General features: G+C 42.4%; 1 protein-coding gene across 4 annotated transcripts; it reads left to right on the forward strand.

The window, feature by feature from the left end:
* The first annotated feature begins 331 nt into the window (after window positions 1-331).
* usp36 (ubiquitin specific peptidase 36) lies at window positions 332-19,084 on the forward strand. Of its 4 annotated transcripts, none has more exons than XM_069702867.1 (20): window positions 332-423; window positions 4,522-4,787; window positions 4,883-5,104; window positions 5,961-6,071; window positions 8,849-8,951; window positions 9,036-9,103; window positions 10,326-10,396; window positions 10,492-10,574; window positions 10,694-10,805; window positions 10,897-11,037; window positions 11,557-11,657; window positions 11,757-11,895; window positions 12,001-12,363; window positions 12,925-13,149; window positions 13,599-13,723; window positions 13,822-14,514; window positions 14,926-15,134; window positions 15,292-15,480; window positions 15,605-15,720; window positions 16,155-19,084. In XM_069702867.1, the coding sequence occupies exons 2-20, from the start codon at window positions 4,535-4,537 to the stop codon at window positions 16,284-16,286; spliced, it is 3,456 nt and encodes a 1,151-aa protein (XP_069558968.1). In that variant the 5' UTR covers window positions 332-423; window positions 4,522-4,534; the 3' UTR covers window positions 16,287-19,084. The 4 variants fall into 4 exon arrangements, with proteins under 4 accessions (XP_069558968.1, XP_069558969.1, XP_069558970.1 ...); XM_069702868.1 differs by lacking the exon at window positions 332-423 and adding an exon at window positions 615-1,092; XM_069702869.1 differs by lacking the exon at window positions 332-423 and adding an exon at window positions 615-1,078.
* The last annotated feature ends 855 nt before the right edge of the window (window positions 19,085-19,939 follow it).

A 19,939-nucleotide genomic window follows, 5' to 3' on the forward strand; every position in this document is an offset into this window, starting at 1 on the left:
GGCAGCAGCAACATGGAAATTCCCACAAGAGCGGGTTATTTCCTCCAAGTCTTTTCACGTAAACGCGTAAATGTCGTTTCAGCACAACGATGCAATCCTGACGTGTTTTCCCAGCGTGCTTTGTTTGTCACATTAGAAATCGTGAACATACATCGTGTCGATCGCATCAAATGGTAAACAGCGCTGCCTCGAAGTCACGTGTGTTTCTCCGCCGACAGCGCTCGCCTCACCTTAAAAGCCGTCGATTGGCTGAACCTTTCGGTTACGGCGTGACCTGTTCTCCGATTGGTCCGCGACGCCCGTCGGTCACCGTCGTCTCCGCCCTCTCATAATGCAGCATGGGCGAAAATACCAGACCTAAGAGCTTCAGCTGAGGAAGCACACCGCTGTTTTGTCAAGTATTTCGGGCGATTGAACGTAAAGGTGAGTGAACGAACCCGCTCGTTCGCGTGATATCTGTTCGCCGCGTGTTCCCACGTGGATGTCGTTGAACTATAATACAGGATGTGGAGGTGGTGGTGGTGGTGGAGGAGGTGGTGGTGTGTGTGTGTGTGTGTGTGGTGGGTTTGTTAGCCACCTGGACGCCGAGATGCTAACTCACATTGCAGCACTCGGGAGCTGCTGGAGGCTCTCGCCACGTTAAGTTAGCTCGCTGCTAACGTGCTACCGCTGCTGTGAAGCGTGAGAAAGACGGAAGACGAAACTATACACAGCAAAAAAAAAAAAAAAAAAAAAAAAAAAAAGGAGGAGGAGGACGATAAACGATGACATATCGGGGAGGGGGGAAGTTTAGATAGCGACGGATTATGCTTCTGTTTGCACCGGTTCTGGTCGACATTAGCTGTGGCTGATGTTAGCAGCCTTAGCATTGGAGCTATGATGACTGGCCCGTAGCGTTGAGTCCAGATGCTGAACAAGGGGGGGCTGCCCCGCGGAGCAGGTCGTGAAATACACCGAAACACGGCAACTGAGGATATCGAGGAGATGAGTAGCTGTATGGACAAAAAAAAAAAAAAAAAGTTTAAAACCAACGTAGTGATGATGGAGGTAAACAGCAGAAGCGTTGGACTCCCTTCAGGTGACACGAATAAAGTCCACCGCTCATATTTCTAGTTCTTGTTACTTGTGATTTATTGGGCAATTGTTCATCTTTTTTTTTTTTTTTTTTAGCTTTTCGATACGATATTGTCCGGGAGTGTCAGTATTGTTATACCTTACAGAATAACCAGAATGCAAAACTCTTTTATCTGGGCAAAAGAATAATCCCAAAATCCCCAAATACTAATTGACATGTCTTATTTCGGATCTTTCTCAGTAATGATTGTGATATATATATATATATTTTTTTTTAAATTACGAGTTATTTAGGTATAGTCATCCTATTCTTGTGTGATTTCCAGTCATGTAAACACAAGGCAAAAGTGCTTTGTGTCTAAAATGCCAAAAGTAGTTGAATATATGCCACAATATCCCATAACTGTACATCTTCATGTTGCTCGTTTGTCCAAATGACAGCCTAAAACCCAATTATTATTTTTTTTTATTATTATTATTATTTTTTTTAAATCGATTTATCTGTTGATTATTTTCCCCAATTAGTCAATTGTTTTGTCTTTTTGAATGGTCAGAAAAGGGTGAAAAATGTTGACCAGTGTTTCCCGAAACCCAAAGCGAGGCCTGAAATGTCTGGTTTTGTCTCGACCAACAGTCCACAAGCAAAAAGTTCTCACTTTATTATTACTGATGGCTAAAGGAAATGGAAATTATTCACTTTTAAAAAAAAGCTGGACTCTAGAGTATTTGCGCATTTAGTCAACTCAAAACAACTAATCAATCATGAAAGTACCTTGCCATTAATTTTCTTTCAATAAACTAATCAATGAATCAATGAATTAATTGTTGCAGCTTTAATCCTATAACAAAATTTAAAATGGTGAAAATAGATAAGCAGATAGTCTTTATGTTTGAGAAGCTGTAATAGGCAAATTTTAGATTTATTTGCTTAAAAAAATAGTTGTTCATTTAATTTTGTATTGATTGTGTAATAGAGTAATTGACACATCATTTCCGCGCTCATCTCCTACACAAGTAATGTATTTTTATATTAATGTGTAAAAAAAAAAAGAAGCCAAATTGTATACTTGACTCGCATTGCCAGGTGTCTTTCTACAAGTAGAACAAAATATTGACTCTTCTACTGATGTATCAATGTCTGTAAAAACAAACAATATAACGAGTGTAAGTGATTCGAGAACTTGAGCTATTATCAGATGCAACCCGAGGTGAGAAAAAAACATCAACTGTTCTTTGAATTTCTTTTTTTTTTCTTTCCAATGATATATATATATTTTTTTACCATATGCAGCTTTTGAGGTGTTGTAGGGATGTCTGTAATTTCTACTGTCCATCAATTGTCTGCATGTGGGGCTTTTAGGGGACCACTGTAAATTGTAGTTACTGAAAATAACCTGGGTTTCACTCTGCTCCTTGTAAACTGCAACAAAAAAGCTTTGTACTGTTTTTCGTTAAAACAGAAATGATGAAATTGGAAATGTATCGTTTAAGGAGCAGCATTGAAGTCAAAGATAGAGGAACTATTTGAGCGATCCCCAGCCTTAGATGTTAGCTGACGGTTCTGCTCACTTGACCGTGATTTTTTTTTTAATATAATGGATATTAGTAATTAGCCTGAGTTTATACCTATCCACAGATAGCACTACTGGTGAACACCTCCTGTCATCTTAAACATTTGAGACAAATAAAAACAGAACTGCCCCTTTAATGGCATGATTTCAGAAGATTGGGTATTATTAGTGTTGCTGCCAAGACATTCCAACCACCAACATAAACATGAGTAAGTGTCTTGTGTTCAGTGCACATATACGATTACAAGTGAACGTGACATAATCTGATTAAACAGCCATGCTGTGGTCAGTGTATCAACATTGCTGCCTGCTCTCGCAGTTGCATCACTGCAGTTGGCTGTGTCCCTGTGGGCTGTGTCGTTCTTAGTTGTATCGGTATCAGCAGCATGTGAAGGTCAGCGTGCCCTTGTGCATATACAATGCATGTTCAGCCCTCCTTCCCTCTCCGTGACGTCACCGCTCGCTCTGACGGGCACGGCTCGTATATGAAACGCTGCGCTTTCGGCGGTTTAGTGTAACATCCGTGTGACGTAATGCTTTCACTTTTAAGGGAGGTTTGTTGTGTTTGGGCACTCGGTTAACTGTGTAAATTGAGGCGGTAGGAGACTGGAGGATTGGCTTTTACACACTGTTCAGTCAGGAGTGAACATATTTTAGCAGAAAATAACACATTAGAGGTCCTTCTCAGCTGATTCTGGCAGACGGTTGTTGTGGTCCTTTTGGTGCACTGAGCTTCTCTGTATTTAAAGGGACATCAGACAGCAATGGTGAATGTTTAGATTTTTTTTTTTTTTTTTTTTTTAAAGTAGCATCTTGGTAACTTTTTGTCAATTTCTTTTTGTTTCTTTTTTTGTTTCTTTCTCATCACTGATAGTCCAGATGTACAGTTTTACTGAAAAGCATTCAATAATAACAATGAAAGTGTTGATTCAGACAATACACTACTTGTGTTGTAGAAATGTGATCTGGCAGTTAACAGCAGCTGCTTACACCTTATGTGCTCTAAATGCGTGCTGCCTCCTATCCAATACACTCCCTCCACCCTATGTTACCAACGTCTGACATCTTGCATAACTGTGAGGACAGCTGCCAAGACCCAGCTGGCTCCTCAGATGCACCCAGTCCTTACACTGTATCTCTTGTGAGATATGTGGCGGGATATGTGGCGTAGAGAGGGACCTGCTGAAGCACAAAAGGACACGGTTGTTGATTTCTTAGCTGAGAACATGCAAAAGTGTTCACCTTGCAGACGTTTCAAGTGACTTTTATGCTTCTTCTCTTTCCATTTTGTGATATTTTCCCAATGCACACATCTTAGCTGCGCATATGCCACGTGAAAGGCTACACTTCTGCATTCTAACACAAAATTGGGTTCTCTGTTTATGACACCAGTGCAAAAGTTAACACAAAACTCAGGATTAGGGCAAAGTGTAGCTCAATGTCGCCGATACCGATCAGAAATGCTTTGGGTGCGCGTTCAAACATTTTCTTTTTGTCCACTCGTAAAGCGCACCCCGCTGGCAGGTTTCTCCCCGTGTACGCCGGCAGAAGGCCACCCATGCAGTAAAATTCACTTATATAACACAGATACTACAGTAATGCAAAATGTCCGCCTCCATCCCACCCAAAAAAAAAATTGTTGTATCCGTTTGCACCCCTTTCTAAACATTGGTCCCAGACAGCAGAGAGACCCACCCACTTTTACCGAAGTAACCTCCTTCTCATCACTAACGGCATCACTTGCGTACCAACATACTGCCGCTGCTACGATGACATGTTATTGATCCCTTTGGGGAAATTGGTTCGACAAGCTTTGTTAGATGTTTTGTGCGGCCTTCTGTGAAGACACTGACACTCAATCTGTCTTTCTCTGCAGTGATGTTCCAACAATGCCGATAGTGGATAAACTCAAAGAGGCGTTGAAACCTGGTCGAAAGGAGACCGGCGATGAGGGGGACCTCAACAAGCTATTGGCCTCTTCCGCCAAGAGGGTCCTTTTGCAGAAAATAGAGTTTGAGCCTGCTAGCAAGGGTTTTTCCTACCAACTAGACAGCCTGAAGAACAAGTATGTGATCCTCAATCCTCGGACTGAGGGTGCAACGGGGCAGAAGGCTGCAGAGCCTGCTCAAATAAAGAGGCAAGGTAAGCTCACAAACTGATGACTGAGTGGAGTTTGTTTCTCTGTTCTGTACACCAACCCTTTACCCATTTCACAAAATTGTGTGCTCCTCCCTCAGCCTCGGAGAACGTGGTGGGGGGCCAGAGCGATGGGATCCCCGCCCCGCAGAAGATGCTCTTTCCAGGGAACAAGCTTACCCTCAAGTGGGAGCGCGTGTACAGGGTTGGAGCCGGCCTCCACAACCTCGGGAACACCTGCTTCCTCAACTCCACAGTGCAGTGTCTCACCTACACCCCGCCACTTGCCAACTACTTACTCTCAAAGGAGCACAGCCGTGCCTGTGAGTACTTGAATCGTGTTCTTTAGTGCTGCCAAATTTACTCCCCCCATTCACATACACTTGTCTTAAAACTATGCACAACTGACACAGTTTTGGAAACTGCCCTAACCTGGTCTATGTGCTGGTACATGTGGCTGACTGTCACTGAATGCAAGACAAGGCAGCTCAAGAAGAAAACAAAAAACAGCAGCTTCAGTTAGCCAGCAAATTCCTTTTAGGGCTTTTTTTTTTTTTTTTAATTTTTTTTTTTTTTAATGTATTTACTCGGTATGTTTTTGCTGTATGTGTTTACTGTGTGTATTTTTTTAGAGCCTGGCCAGGAAATATGAAAACTTAATTTTTTACGGATCATATGCAGAAAAAGATTCTTTGGCTAAATTGAGATTTGTTAGTTTTGTTATTTATGATTGTAAATTGCCCAGTGAAGTTTAATGTTTCAGTGCACTGATATCAGTGTGGGCAATAATGTAAAATATCCTGCCTCCATTACATATTTTTGTCATGAGTGTCAAAAGTGGGTGATGTTCACTCGTGAGGGATCATTCAAAAGAACGTGACGTAATGTAAAGAATATGAACAGCTGTGTAGATATATGAATTTTTCTTCTCCCTAATATTGACATCGGTATCTGCCCCAAAAATCCAGTATCGGTGAAGCTCTGGTATTTTTACCTACAAAGAAAAACTACCACTTTCTGATGGTCTGTAATAATTTATTTAGCATTAACACTGACCACTGAGATTGATTTTTAATCAGCATTATAAAGTGAATGAAATTCCAAAATGTATATTTTTGAGTGTCACAATGACATATTTCCAGTTTGCAAGTGAGTTTGATTCTCTCATTTGTGTTTCAGGTCACCAGTCGGGCTTTTGCATGATCTGTGTAATGCAGAACCACATCATCCAAGCCTTCGCCAACACGGGCAATGCCATCAAGCCTGTCTCCTTCATCAGAGACTTAAAAAGTAAGATGCTGCTTGATTGTGTCTGAGCAGTTTGCGCCTGCTGGTTTAGATGTAGGTTGTGTCACCGGGAGTCACCGGCATCAGATTTTGTTTTGTTTTTTGTTTTGTTATGTTGAATACTGCCAGAGGTACTATGATGCACAGTGTCCCGTGTGACGGCGGCCGTCAGTGACTGCGGTAGATAAAGTGGAGCGGTGACACTGCAGGTAGTGAGTGAATACCACGCAGACAGAAGGGATGACGTGCGAGTTGCACTTTGACATAGTGAGATACTGTGCTGTACTCTCCCTACCTCCCTACCTCCCTACCTGCCCGCTCCTTTCCTTATGTGCTGCTGCAATCACGTCTCCACCTTCTGCGCCTCTTTTTCTGTCTCTGCCTCACCACCCCCCCTCCACCAACCCTCCTCTTCATCTCCTCCCTCCCCCCTTCTCCAATGCCCTCCCGGTCTCCTTGTGACTGCGGACTGAGAGGAGCAGCTTTAGCACAAAACTGTACAGGCCACCTGCTTCTCTCCTTTTTCCACCTGGGCTCGGAGATGTACGTTTTTTTTTTTGGTTTTTTTTGCGGCTTACCTTTACATTCATTTAGCTGGCGGCCTCCCCTGCAGCTAGAAATGTGCCACTACAGCTCGAACAATGTAAATGCATACAATGAAATTTCAACATCCGTACCTCTTGCTCAGCACGACCTCAAGAGAAATACAAATACAGCGCCATGTCATCACATATCGAAAGGGCTTACTGCAACTGATTTTAGGATTTGCCCCAGGATCTCAAAGCTGTGGTTTCACAAACAAAATCAAAGCACGACACACTGATTTAATGCCTATATTTACCGTCTTCAAGATGTTGTCTGCCTCTTCTCCTAGAAGTGCCTGGAAACAGGTCATTAGAGCGCAGTGTCTTATTCCTTTTTCCCACTCTGGGGTGACTCATTGTCGTAAATGCGCAGGGATGCTATGCTGGGAATGTGGTGATGACCACATTATAATTCTGACAGCTCATACTCTCCCCTTTTCCATTAGGAAACAACAGTAGGGACAACGTGTTGAGAGCTACATTAGCTCTAATATGAGACTTTTACTGGAGATGAGACGCCAGTCTGCTGAAGTCACTAAGTGACCACAAGCTTTCTATCAGGTCATTGTTCCAGTTGCATGTCTTAGATGTGTGAGGCACTAACATTAGAGGTCAGCTGTAAGTACCCATGAAGGACTTCTCCTTAAACGTCACAATGTATTAACTGATCTTATCATCACTTGTTATAACTGAATAAATGTGCCCCTCATGCCCTGAGTTTATATCCGTTTGGACTCTCTATTTCTCTTTTAAAGTCTGATTGGAAGTCGTCATGTTATGAATTAGAACGCGTTTTTAAAATTTTTTTACTCATCTTCTACTTTAGACTGTTTGCACTACGAGGGATTGTTATTAATGCCGCTGTAGCTGCCACACTGCAGTGTTTCCCATACGTATACTTTACTTGGGCGGCCCCGCCCAGGTAAATTGACGGCCGCCCAGTTACATTTCTGCTGCCCATTTCCGCCTTTTTTTTAATTTGTTAATTAATCTGTCCGAGAGGAGGACGCGAGATCTGTGTCGGGAGCGATCGGAGGGGGGGGACACCTGTCGGTCCGCCGCGCTGCAGCAGACGCTCAGACACACAGAGACCCGCCAGCTCTACAGGCAGCGGCGGGGAGAATAAAAGTACAAAAGTGCGGCTACTCTTCACTACAGTCGATGATGACAAACGTTTGCATGTAAGGGCCGTAAAACGAGCAATCTGTCGCGACATCCGGAAAGTTGGTTCACATACAGGCGGAGTGATGCCCCCGCCCCGATAATCCCCTCCCCGTACCAACCATCACAAGTAAATTCTCAATCTATGGGAAACACTGCACTGTTACTCATTTTGTCAAACCCCACGACGTCTCGTTAACTTCTTTGACAACACTCAAATGGTTTGTGGAGTCAATGGTTAACATTTACATAAGGAACAGTTCCCTCTATGCCAGTAAATGATGCACGTTGACTAACTTTTAATCAACAATAACTGCTAATTAGAAAGATGTGTTCCGAACCTCCCTGTCTCATTACGTGTGGCTGGAGCATAAATAAATGCCATAAAGCACACAATTTAAGGAGATTTTGGAAAAGTAGGAACTTCATATTTCTAAGAACTGTTGGAGGAAGTTATCCCCCTCTTTTTTTTTTCTTTTTTTTTTTCCTGCAATGCAGGAGCTGAGGGTGATCATAGTTCTTTAGAGGGCTGTTTTGAGTGGCTTTCTTTGGGCGGGGGCTCCAAGTTAATGTAGGTACTTCCCCACCACAAGAGCAACCATTGTGATATAATTGTATGATGATTGCTGGAACGCATAAGTTAAAGCACCATCGGCAAATGCCAGAAAAAAAAAAAAGTTAAAATGTGAGCTGTTGAAACAACAGCTGATATTCGTTAACCTTAAAAAAACAGAATAAAACCTGAATAAACAGACCGACAATGAAGTCCAGTTGTTGTTGATACGTGCAGAAGTGATGTTGCTATCCCAACCACTGGCCAGCTTCAGCAATTCCAACAGCAGTGTGAATGCAAACAGGAAAAACACCCTGGGAGGTATTTAGGTGTGTGTGTGGGGGGGGGAGGGGGGCTGCCCAGTAGGTAGTTCCTCTCAGGAGTACCCAGAACTTTTTCGTCCGGTAGTGCCTTTAGTGAATGCTCTCGGCTTGGAAACACTGAAGTAGCACAAATCTGACGTGCCCTTTTGTCTCCCACAGAAATTGCCAGACATTTTCGCTTTGGGAGCCAAGAGGACGCTCATGAATTTCTGCGGTATACCATCGATGCCATGCAGAAAGCCTGTCTGAATGGCTACCCAAAGTAAGGCTTTATGCAAATGAAAAGTATTTGTTTTTCAAACTTTGCTGTGGTTAACATTTTTCATTCTTGTTTTCTTATTCCCAGGCTTGACAGGCAAACCCAGGCCACAACATTGGTCCACCAGATCTTTGGAGGTTACCTCAGGTCAAGAGGTATTGACTTTTCTTTCACTAACAGAATAGGAAACAAAATTGCCTGGAGAGCTGTGCACTTTTATAAATGTCCACATGTGGTGCTTCTGGTGTTGCATTATTGATCCTCACAGGCCAGACCGAGTCCAAGTCAGTGTCGATTAAATGACTCGATGTAGCTCAACTCATCTTCATAACAATGCATGGAAATGGTTGTAGCTGCCACATATCTGTAGCTATTCTTGGCCCAAACTTTCAGTACATCACTTTTATCTCCCCCTTTCTGCCAGTGAGAGTAATTACAAAAACACTGTGCACCCATATTGTGTCATGGACTTTGAAGTAGCTTAATCAGTCACTACTTGTGCGGCTGTAAAACTGGATGAATTGTTTTCAGCATTGCAGCCCTGCAAAATGATTTGTTTCCCAATCAGAATTCGATGCATTCGGTCCGAACACGTTTTAGAGGAGCCACACGATTTAATTATTTTATCCCCATTTAACTTAACCGGCTCAAGTGGTGGAAATCTGTAGTGTGATGCCCAGCTGATAGAGCATGGTCAGTATGCATTCACCCAGCCAGTGTGGGAATGTCACACCACACATCAGATGTAAAAACTCTATACTGTGAAATACAAACAGATTTGGCTGGTGGTGGTCGGTTTAATGAGCTTTATGTGAATATAACGGGTGCTCATTTACATGTAAAGGTCTACGTTTAAGTTTCCTTACGTCCCCAAAATGTATGCAATTCTTTTACAACATAATCATTTTTGCTATTTAGCATGTATATTTATATTTTGTGCTCAATTGCTTTTCTGACCCTCAAGATTATTTTGAATCTCCACACAGTCCAGGCTAAGTTTGTTTCTGTAAACTGTAAATGTCCTCTATTTGAATTATATGTACTCGTACTAGGAAAGCGTTTCATGATGGTTGTCTAACTTTCCTGTTAAATATGTCTGCAGAATGCATCAAATTCAGATTAAGCAGCAGTTTGTAAAATTGTGGGGCTTCCTTTATGTGTTTGGCCCAGAAACTGATGACCCTTAGTTCAGACCTTGAAGTTTATAACAGTTTATGTTTATTACAGTCAGAGGCTGTTGATAGTTTTGTGTTTACAGTAAATGGAATGGAGGCTTATGTAAAATATATTACAAAATTCAGCCTGTTGCCTTAAGAAATGTGATTTATTCTGCAGCAACCTCAGAGGTGTCAGATGTGCTTTTATTTTGTCTTTCAGTGAAATGCTCTATTTGTAAAAGTGTGTCAGACACGTACGACCCGTACCTGGACATTGCTGTTGAGATCCGGGTATGTAACACAAGATCTCTGTATGAGCTTTATTTCCATGCAAATCGTATCCAAGTCAGTAACACCGAGTATTGCTTTGGTTTTGTCTTTTTCAGCAAGCAGCAAACATCGTGCGAGCCCTGGAACTGTTTGTCAAACCAGACGTACTGAGTGGAGAGAATGCCTACATGTGTGCCAAGTGAGCTCCATTTATGTAATCTGATTACGTCCAAGGAAGTCTGCAGGGCGTAAAATATTGCTTTTTAATATATGCTTATAGAGTTCATCATTTTTTTTTTTTTTTTTTTTTTTTTCCAGGTGCAAAAAGAAAGTGCCGGCAACCAAGCGCTTTACAGTCCATCGAACATCTAACGTACTGACTGTTTCACTGAAGAGGTTTGCCAACTTCAGCGGAGGGAAAATAACAAAGGTTAACAAAGACTCTTGACACCGTTTGACCGTTTGAAAGAGCTGCATCATTCTTCGGTGTGTCTCACATTTCTTTATGTTGTTTTGTTCAGGATGTCGGTTACCCAGAATTCCTGAACATCCGCCCCTACATGTCTCAGAGCTCAGGCGACCCTGTTATGTACGGCCTCTACGCTGTCCTGGTGCATTCTGGCTACAGCTGTCATGCTGGCCACTACTACTGCTATGTCAAGGTAAGGCGATCAGTACATCCGTATTTATTAAAAATAAAATTATATATATAAAAATATAATGTAACGGAACATCTTGTTTTCAAAGAGTTTTGTCTGACATGAAAACAATGATGTTAAAAGTCAAATAAAAACCTGAAGTAATTAACAGATCATAAGTGTCTTGCAATTCCTTCTGTTATATCTTGTGGATTTATGTATGGAGAACTCAATAGCCAATATTTGTCAGTTAACAACTTCCTGTTGCCTATCAACACCTTGAGTAGTCATAGATATAACATCCCTGTCCTCTGATCCCTCTATGTTGTATTTTGCCAATTGATACTGTAATTCTGTAACTGCTTTAACTGTGCTTGCACTTCTTTCGATTTACTTTTTTTCTTTATAATCCATCTGTAAATAAATATAAAAATAGATCAATTAATGCATTTCACAGCTGATTTGTACATCAAGTTTTTGACTTGTAGTAGGCATGCAGTTGCTTTATTTTTCAATTTTATCGCTTGCTTTTTCTCTTCTTAGGCGAGCAACGGACAATGGTACCAAATGAATGATTCAATGGTGCACTCGAGTAACATCAAAGTGGTCTTGAACCAGCAGGCTTATGTGCTGTTCTACCTGAGGTAAGACACCAGCGAGAGCTGCAAGAGATCAAAAAGGTGTTCTCTGCACCTCTTGGATGTATAATTCATTAAGCTGGAGTATTTGTTTGTCTATTAAAGGATCCCTGAAACCAAGAAGAATGCAGATGGGCAGACCACCAAGCAGAGCATGTTGCATTCTGGGAAGAATAGTGCACCATCTGAACAAATGAAAAGGGCAAACCTGAATGGGCCTCTCTCCTCCCCGCAGGTCACGAAGGTATAACAAAACGGGACCGTTTGTGAAAGCGTATGTCCAGTTCTGCAGCTTTTAACATTTGGATTGAATCCTGTATTTTTAATGAAAGTTTAACTCCCTTTACAGAAACTTGAGCCTGCACAGCTACGCAAGATCCAGTCCATGGATGGTGGTTTGGGTTTGCCCATTTCCAGGAATGGTGTGAGCACTCAGCCACAGCCCAGACTCTCCAACTGGACGTCATCCTCCAACGGTCCACCGAAGCTGCCGGGTGGGCCCACGGTTATTGAGGAACCTTTTAAGAAGCTGAAGAAGCCCTCTCCCCAGAGCCAGGGCCAGTCGCGCAGCAGCACCCCGACCCCTTCCAACAACGGGGTCAGCAGGACGGAGGGAGACAAAAAACAAGGTGGCGAGGGCAGAGGCATGGCAGCGTCTACCTCATTTAAGTCTTTGTCTGACTCTTCCTCTTCCGACACCACCGACTCAAAGGTACGATTTCCAGGGAAAAAAAGCAGAAATACAAATCTTATTTCAAAGGCAGGATTAAAGCAACTTTTGTCATCTGATAGCATCTTTTAGAGAGCAACGAAAATGTGCTGGGAATTACTGTCAAGACTAGTATTGAGACTCCGATTGAGATATAAATCCTTGCAGTGAAGAAAAACCGATGCATACAAGCAATTGGACTGATTAATATTACCATGCCCTCAGCATAAAAATCCGAGCTGCGATTATTTTCAATTATCAGTTGATCTTTGTTTACAGTAACATAAAATAAAGAAAAACTAACCGAGGTATCTATTAAGTGTTTGAGCTCGACTGTAAATAAATATGTATTGTGAAAAGCTATGATTGTGCGTATAACAGCCTAATTGATATCTAGAACACGAGTCTGAGTATCTAATATTAGTCAGTGCAAACTTTGCAAACAGCTCAGACATTGGTATAGACCTTATTATGGAATTTAAGAAGCTGCATCACGGATATTTCTGGTTGTGTGGATGCACAGAAGCATGACCACAACCTTTTGACTGTCCTTCTTCTGGCCAGGACTGCGTCGGTCCTAAGAGTGCTCCAGTAGGAGATACTCCCTCCACGCCTCGGAAAGGCTCCAACGGGCTGGCGTCTCCAGCCAGGAGCGTGGAGCGCTCTCAGAGCACGGAGGAGCAGAAGACGGCGAAAATAAAACCCCCGGCCCTCAACAACATCACAGCCGAAGCCACCAGCACCATGTCACCGCCACCTGCCAAGAAACTGGCCCTGTCGGCCAAGAAGGTGAACTTCATTCCCATCCACAGCAGCTGCACCACTTCCTGTCTTAGTGCAAGCTCATGAGAACTTGGCTTCCTCTTGTGTCCCTCCACACTGCTATCATAAACTTTTACCATTAATTCCAATGAGTAATTCTAATAAGGGACACGAGCTCTCATTTTTCTGCGAGTTTTCCTCTTATATGTAATGTTATTTCTCCTGTGTACCTGTCTAATCAACCACGTTAGCACTTGTTTAGAGTTTGTCTTCTTTTCCTTTAGTTTGTTCTTTTTTTCTAACCATTTCTAATTCTTCTCTGCCATACCCTTTCCTCTTTGTTTTCCTCCCTCCATCTTTTCCTGCCATCCCTTCAATTGTCCCATTTTCTTATTTTGTTCTCTTCCCTTATTTTTGTCACATTCATGGCTATTTTCTTTAGACCACCAAGTTTTTATTTATGTCGATAACTGCAGGCTCGCAGCCGGAGTCTGAGCAGCATTGATGTTCCGCCCCCTTCGCCACGCCAGCTATCCAGTGAACCCATGCATCAAAATCAACATAACTCCCTCACCTTTGGCTCACCTACTCACGCTCACAGGTACAAAGTGCGAACCTGATGGGAAATGCATTATTTGAATATCGGCGCTAAAAAAAGACCCACTCAGTTCAGATGTCTTTCTCTTGTTCCCCTCCCAGAGGCGGTCCGTTTCATTCACCTAAAGTCCAGTCATCACCTTTCGCCCACTCAAGTGGATCCTTCAAACAGCAGAGCCCTCAGAAACAGTCCCTTCTCTCCACACTGCAAAAACCAAATGCCAGCCTTTCTCTGAAAACCAACGGGCTTCACAGTCCAGGCCCAAAGAGTCCCAAGTCTTCCAACAACCTCAACTCTGTGGTCCAAGAACCAGACCTCAACAACCCCTCGGCTCAAAATGTCAACCAAAAGAAGAAGAAGAAGAAAAAGAAGCGGCGACACTCTGAGGTGGAGGTCAACACAGAGCGAGTCACAACGCCAGCTCCTGTAACGCAGTCCAGCCCCGTGGAGTCAGCGAGCGAGAAGAGGAGGAAGAAGAAAAAGAAAAAACGAAAGCGGGAGAACGAGGATGGAGAGAAAATGAAGGAGAGGGAGTGTGTCCAATCTCATCTGGACACATCAAACCAGGACGAGGATTGGTGTCAGGGGGGCATGTGGAGTCTGACGTCACAGCCGGATGCAGAACAGCCAAAGCAAAAGCCTCAGTCATCTAGCGCAACGCAGCGTGAGTCAAATCAGAGCGAACAGGAAAGGGACTCTGTGTTGTTGAGGAAGAAGAAGAAGAAGAAAAAGAAGGTGGTGGAACTGGGAGAGTCTGTGGAGGACTTGGCTGCTACACGCTCTGCATCAGAAAGGTCGGTTGAAATGTTTCGTGTGCTTTTGTTTGTTTTGTTCAAAACCTGCTGTCTGAAGTTAATGTGGAGCTCATTGTTTGGAAATGCAGGACAGTTGTCTTTGTTTCTATAACAACCAGCCAGCTCTTTCGTCAAACTGCTTTCATCCACATGCAAAGCACCTTCAGGAACTCTCTTTATACTTACAGCTACATACTGATTAGACTATGTGAAAGAAGTACATTCCTAAATGTGTTTTCAAAAGTCTTTTGTTATTAGTCTGCTCTTCATAAAGCACTTGACATCAGGTATTCTTTTCTATAACCATTTAATTTGTTCAGCGTTATAAAAAGGGGACGGTTCAAATGCAGGCAAGGCGGACGCTTCCGCTTTATGGCTTTACACGTTCATTACCTCTTATCTCTTATCTAGCACTTATGAGATGACGACCACAGGCACTCAGAATGACACAGGAGATTTGATAACGTTGAAAAAGAAATTAAAAATGAAGAAGAGGCTAAAAGAAAAGGTGCACCTGTGGGAGGAGAGCAGGTGTTGTTCCGACGCCGAGCCCGAAGCAGCGGCGCCCCCTGCCAAGAAGAACACGGCAGAGAACGACAAAATGAGCAAACAAAAGTCGGGTACGTGAGCGCGGATTTTATGCTGTGGAAACTTATAATCCACACACTTGATTTAGAGCAGTTTGATGTGCAGTATTGAGATGCCAGATTTAATCACCGCTCCTTCTATGTTTATTTCTCATGGTTGTTTTTTTTAATTTTTTTATTCCACATCCAGCCACGGTGGTGGTGTGGGACAGCCAAGTGAAGGATGGCTACAAACGCAGCCAGGCGCCGGCGGCTGATGGAAGCGCTTCAGGGGACGCTCCGACCCGCGCTGCTCCTGTAGCCTGGGACGGGAAAAGGACGAGCGGTGTGGTGGAGGAGCTGCTGAAGAACGCCACGGATAAAGCCTACGGAGCCGACGGTGAGACGCCAAGTGACGTGGACATCCGAATGTCTGCACAGCGACGCTTTGAATTCCACAGTGTTTAGCATTAATACGTTTTTATTTATAGTCTTTCTTCTTTTTCTTTCTTTTTCTGATGTAGTCCTCAGTTGGGATGGAGAGGTCTCTGCTATCAGTAGAGATGCCATTGAAGATGTCCGCAATGCCAAGTATGACACTGTAATCGATGAGTGGGACGAAGACTTTGACAGGGGAAAGGTGAGGAAAAATGAACGCGAGAGATTACAAGAGTAGTGTCATGGATATATGGTTGGAAATGCTTAATTTGGGTTTTAATTAAAAAAAAATTTTTTTTTTAAAAAGCACAATGATTTAAGTGTGCTTCTATTTATGGCGTGTTTGACCTGCATACTGGGTGGAGTCTGACAGTGTAGAAGCTTTTTACATCTATTTGCAACACTTTGTGTCTCCCACGAGAGATTGCTTCGAACTGCGTCTCTGGTATTTTTAGTTTAAACAATACAGCGCCTCGTCCTCTTTTATGACGGACGGCTCCTCATTCCGGCGTCCTGCTCGGTGGTTCTAAATGACTACAAACACATTTGCTTTCTGACGTGATCGGGCAGCGCTGAGAGTCCATAACCCGGCACTGGCTCTTTTAACTTCCCCTCTTGTTTTACTTGAATGAACAGGTGAAGAAAATGAAGAGCTATAAAAGAGAGAAGTGTAGAAGTGGCAGCAGCATCTTCCAGAAGATCCAGGACAGGAGGAATAAGTGGTCGGTAACGCTCGGAGGGAAGAGAGTTTTTGGAGTCCGCCGCTGAGAGTCCAGACTGCTGCTGAGGTCTTGCTGACTGGAAATTGAGACAACAATACTGTATACCAAACTTCTGTACCTTTTCTCTTTTTTTTTCTTTTTTTTTTTTTCTTGTTTTCTCTCCTCTCACCTCTGTCTTATGTTCACTTCAGTTTCCCAAAATCCAGAATGACATCAGTGCCAAAAGAAGCACGGCAGACTGACTGACAGCACCCTCAACCCCGAGTTTAAACTTTATAGACATGAAATGCTGTCCTCATTGGTCGCGCATAACTCCTTTTAATCCAAATGCCGCAGTGAGTGGCTCAAGTTTTTCTATGCATTTAATATTTAGCAGAAAGCCCTTACACATTCTTGTCACATGAAATACTACCATGGCATCATTGGACCCTCGGTTGTTGACAAATTAATCGGCCACTATGAAATAGAATAAGATTTATCCTATTTGCGGAGGGTACGCTGTAACTCTCTTGGCTTTCTTGTGTTGAAAACTGCACACAATCTCGAAGAGCATTTTGTGCTGCTTCTGCAGACATAAGGGCAGACATAATGCAAGTTTCACATAAAACAAAAAAAAAACAAAATGTGACCTTTTTATTTTTGAAATCCTTCACCTGAAATGATTCTATACCAAATTCTAAAGATCCAAAATTGTTTATTAATTCAAACTTGTATTATTTTAGATTTCTTAAATATAATCTTGTTTTGTACCTTTTTATTTTTCTTAATTTTATTTTACTCCAGTGTCTGTGCCTCATGGCTTGTTCTTCAGCCCCTTCTTCCACTGCCGGTATCGACTCTGCACTGCTCAACTCTTCTCGCTTTTGGTACCAGGTACTTCTCTGGGTTTATTTTTCCGCCTCAGACAGTACCCCCTCAATGCAGCGCCACTATAGTGACGACGCAGCATTTAAAGTACCGTGACTTAATCCTCAACGCAACACACACACACACGACACACTTCTTTTGTCTGCAACCACACACCACCTCAGTTGTCTATGATGAGGTTTTGTTGATTGCCTTTTTTTTAATATTATTATTATTCCATTTTTAATTTTTTTTTTTTTTTTAAATGGCTGCTGTTATAGTAGCTTGGCTAGTTAACGGTGGTGGTTGCAGGATGTCCTGTGTTGTGCACACAGTGCCGCAGTGACTGACAATTCTATCTGCCCAGTGTTTTCACGTTACCCTTTAGTTTCTGTTCATCTCGCATGGAACTTCGATGGAGGTGATGTCAAAAAATAGTACCAGGTAATGGCTACTATTCACAACTTTAGGCCAGTGGAAAACCTGAAATGGCACATAAGAGTCGAGCCGAGCCGAGTTGAGACGAGACGTTCCCGGCAGTGGAAAAGAGGCTTATAAAGACCAAATTTTACCTGCATATTGTTGGTAAAATTGAGGTTTAGAGATGCATGTCTAAACTTGTTAAAAAAAAAAAAAAAAAAAAAAAAAATCACTGCGCTGAATTTGTTTTTATTTCTGTGATATTGGTTTTGTACCCTTATTTTTTTTCTTTTTTTGTTCACAAGTCCACTTATCTGAAATTGAACATTGAGGCATGTTCGACCACAACAGAACACTTTGCTAACTTGTATAAACAGTTTAAACTGGTTTATCTACGTTTACGTGTACATTATTGTTTTCTAACAGCTCATAGTGCAATGTGCATTTGCAGAGTAGAGGTTGGGGTTTCTGAAGGACCTCAGGCAGGAGCAGTTATTTTCTACTGTGCAGCTATTTAACTATGTAGCTCATTTCATCAGTCCTTCACTCAGAAGTACTCGGTCTGGAGATTTGACCTTCCCGTTCCCTGTAACAAACCTCACCACAAACTGTTCTTCACCATTGTGAAATAAAAGGGTTGAATTTTCTACTTCAGGCACTTAGAATGGGACTGCCACATGATGATAATTTCTTTCCCCCCCCCCCCATGTATCTTATATCTCTATGCAATTTTCTGACGGTCATGCTGGTCACCTAGAAACTGGGCTGAGACTCAGGAACCCAGACCTCCTGTCTTCATCTCTGATCAGACGCCCCCGTTTCATATCATAGTGACCCCCCCGCCCCCTCCCCTCCCTCCTCCCCCCTCTCGCTGGACCACCATGTTACATCCTGTACATCCTGTAGAAACTGTTTTATACAAAGTATTTCAGGTGTGGAAACCATGGGATCATCTTGCACCAATGTGGGCACAGATGCGTAGAGAAACTAACGTTATAACAAAATGCTTTGCAAGTGTAGAAGACTGTACAGTCCATCTTGTGCTACCTGTGTTTCCCTCCAATGTTGTAAAGATTTGCCCACGCATTTCTTTTAATTCTAGAGATGTTGCCTTGAATTGGCTATAAAAAAAAAAAGTGTAGGATTTAATGTTATAAATATGTAATTTAAAGAAGAAAAGACAGATCTATAATGTACTACTAATACTCGGATTAGCTGGTGGATGTTAACTTGAGAATTTATCTGCAAGTGTGTTTGTTCATTTGTGTATAAGAGAGTTGTCTGTTTTCATGCAAGACCCTCCCTATGTCACTGTAGTGTGTACAGTGCCAGAGAGGCTACGGCCGCCTAATTGCCATAGGACATGTTTGTCGGCTGTGAAATCGACATAGGATGGTGACTCTCGAACTGACACAGAGGAACATTTACCAAAGTGAATGGACGGCCCACAAGTTTGCATTAATGGTTCTATATTTTGCACCACCTTTTCCGACCAGGGACGAGACCTTTCATACTGAAAGAAGCTCTTACCCCATTATAGTTAACTGAAAAGGTGCAATAAAGTTGTGACTTTTGTGAGCCAATTGTGGATTTTTCTGTCTTCCACTGTTATGAATTTTTTTTTCCCCCCTGTAATTTATACATTGTATATTTAGGTTAGCAGTTGGTGTCGTAGAAATTAGGGGATTTTACAGCAATGCAGCTTCTAAATTGACATGTTGATTGTTTGTTACTGTGATTTATATATTACTGTGAATTATACGTAGATTCATAGTTGGAGCAATTGAACTTGTGCCACATTTTAAAAGATAAAAGCGGATTCACCTGACCGTGCAACAGGTCTCCAGCCGTAGCCGGGGATGTAATAATTATTTAGCATTGCTGCAGCCAGTTTATTGCTCTGATCCCCTCTCACGCATATTGTTGTTAATGGACGCTCGATCGAACATTAATACTACTCTACAGCACTTGCCTTTGCGCGAAATGGAAGGCCTATTATCTACCGCCGCCCTGATTTTCATCAGGAGCTGGTAGAGACCAAAAGCGGAGCTAAAGAGAGTGAATATTGGACTACTGTTGCTCAGTAATTGCTGGACTTGTTGGCTATGTGGCACTAATGTAGCCTTCCACAGTTTGCTATCAGGTTTTCCATATCAACTCAAAATGTGAGGATGTGTCAGTGTGGTGTTCTGCCGCCCCCAAGTGGCCAAAAAAAAAAAGTAGCGGCAGAAGAAAACATAAAATACGGTAGCAATTTCCTGCACTTTTATTTATTTATTTGTTTTAATTTAATGTGTTACTTTTAGGGTAAAAATGAAAGGTTCCGTTCTTCATTTGTCGAATTCAATTGAACTCGGTGGTTAAAAACAAAACTTGTAAGCTATTTATTAAGACTTAAATTGAATAGGTTTAGTTTGTTTGTACAGTAAGTAT

This window comes from Brachyistius frenatus, unplaced genomic scaffold, assembly GCF_029030835.1.
Source record: "Brachyistius frenatus isolate BFR_SWC_R1_liver_20210118 unplaced genomic scaffold, ASM2903083v1 Contig_43, whole genome shotgun sequence".
NCBI classification, from domain to species: Eukaryota; Metazoa; Chordata; class Actinopteri; family Embiotocidae; genus Brachyistius; species Brachyistius frenatus.

Coding starts and splice junctions, on each gene's coding strand:
- usp36 (XM_069702867.1), top strand. CDS start 4,535: ATGCCGATAGTGGATAAACTCAAAGAGGCGTTGAAACCTGGTCGAAAG. Junction 4,788..4,882: donor TGCTCAAATAAAGAGGCAAG/GTAAGCTCACAA, acceptor CTCCTCCCTCAG/CCTCGGAGAACGTGGTGGGG. Junction 12,364..12,924: donor CCGACACCACCGACTCAAAG/GTACGATTTCCA, acceptor TCTTCTGGCCAG/GACTGCGTCGGTCCTAAGAG.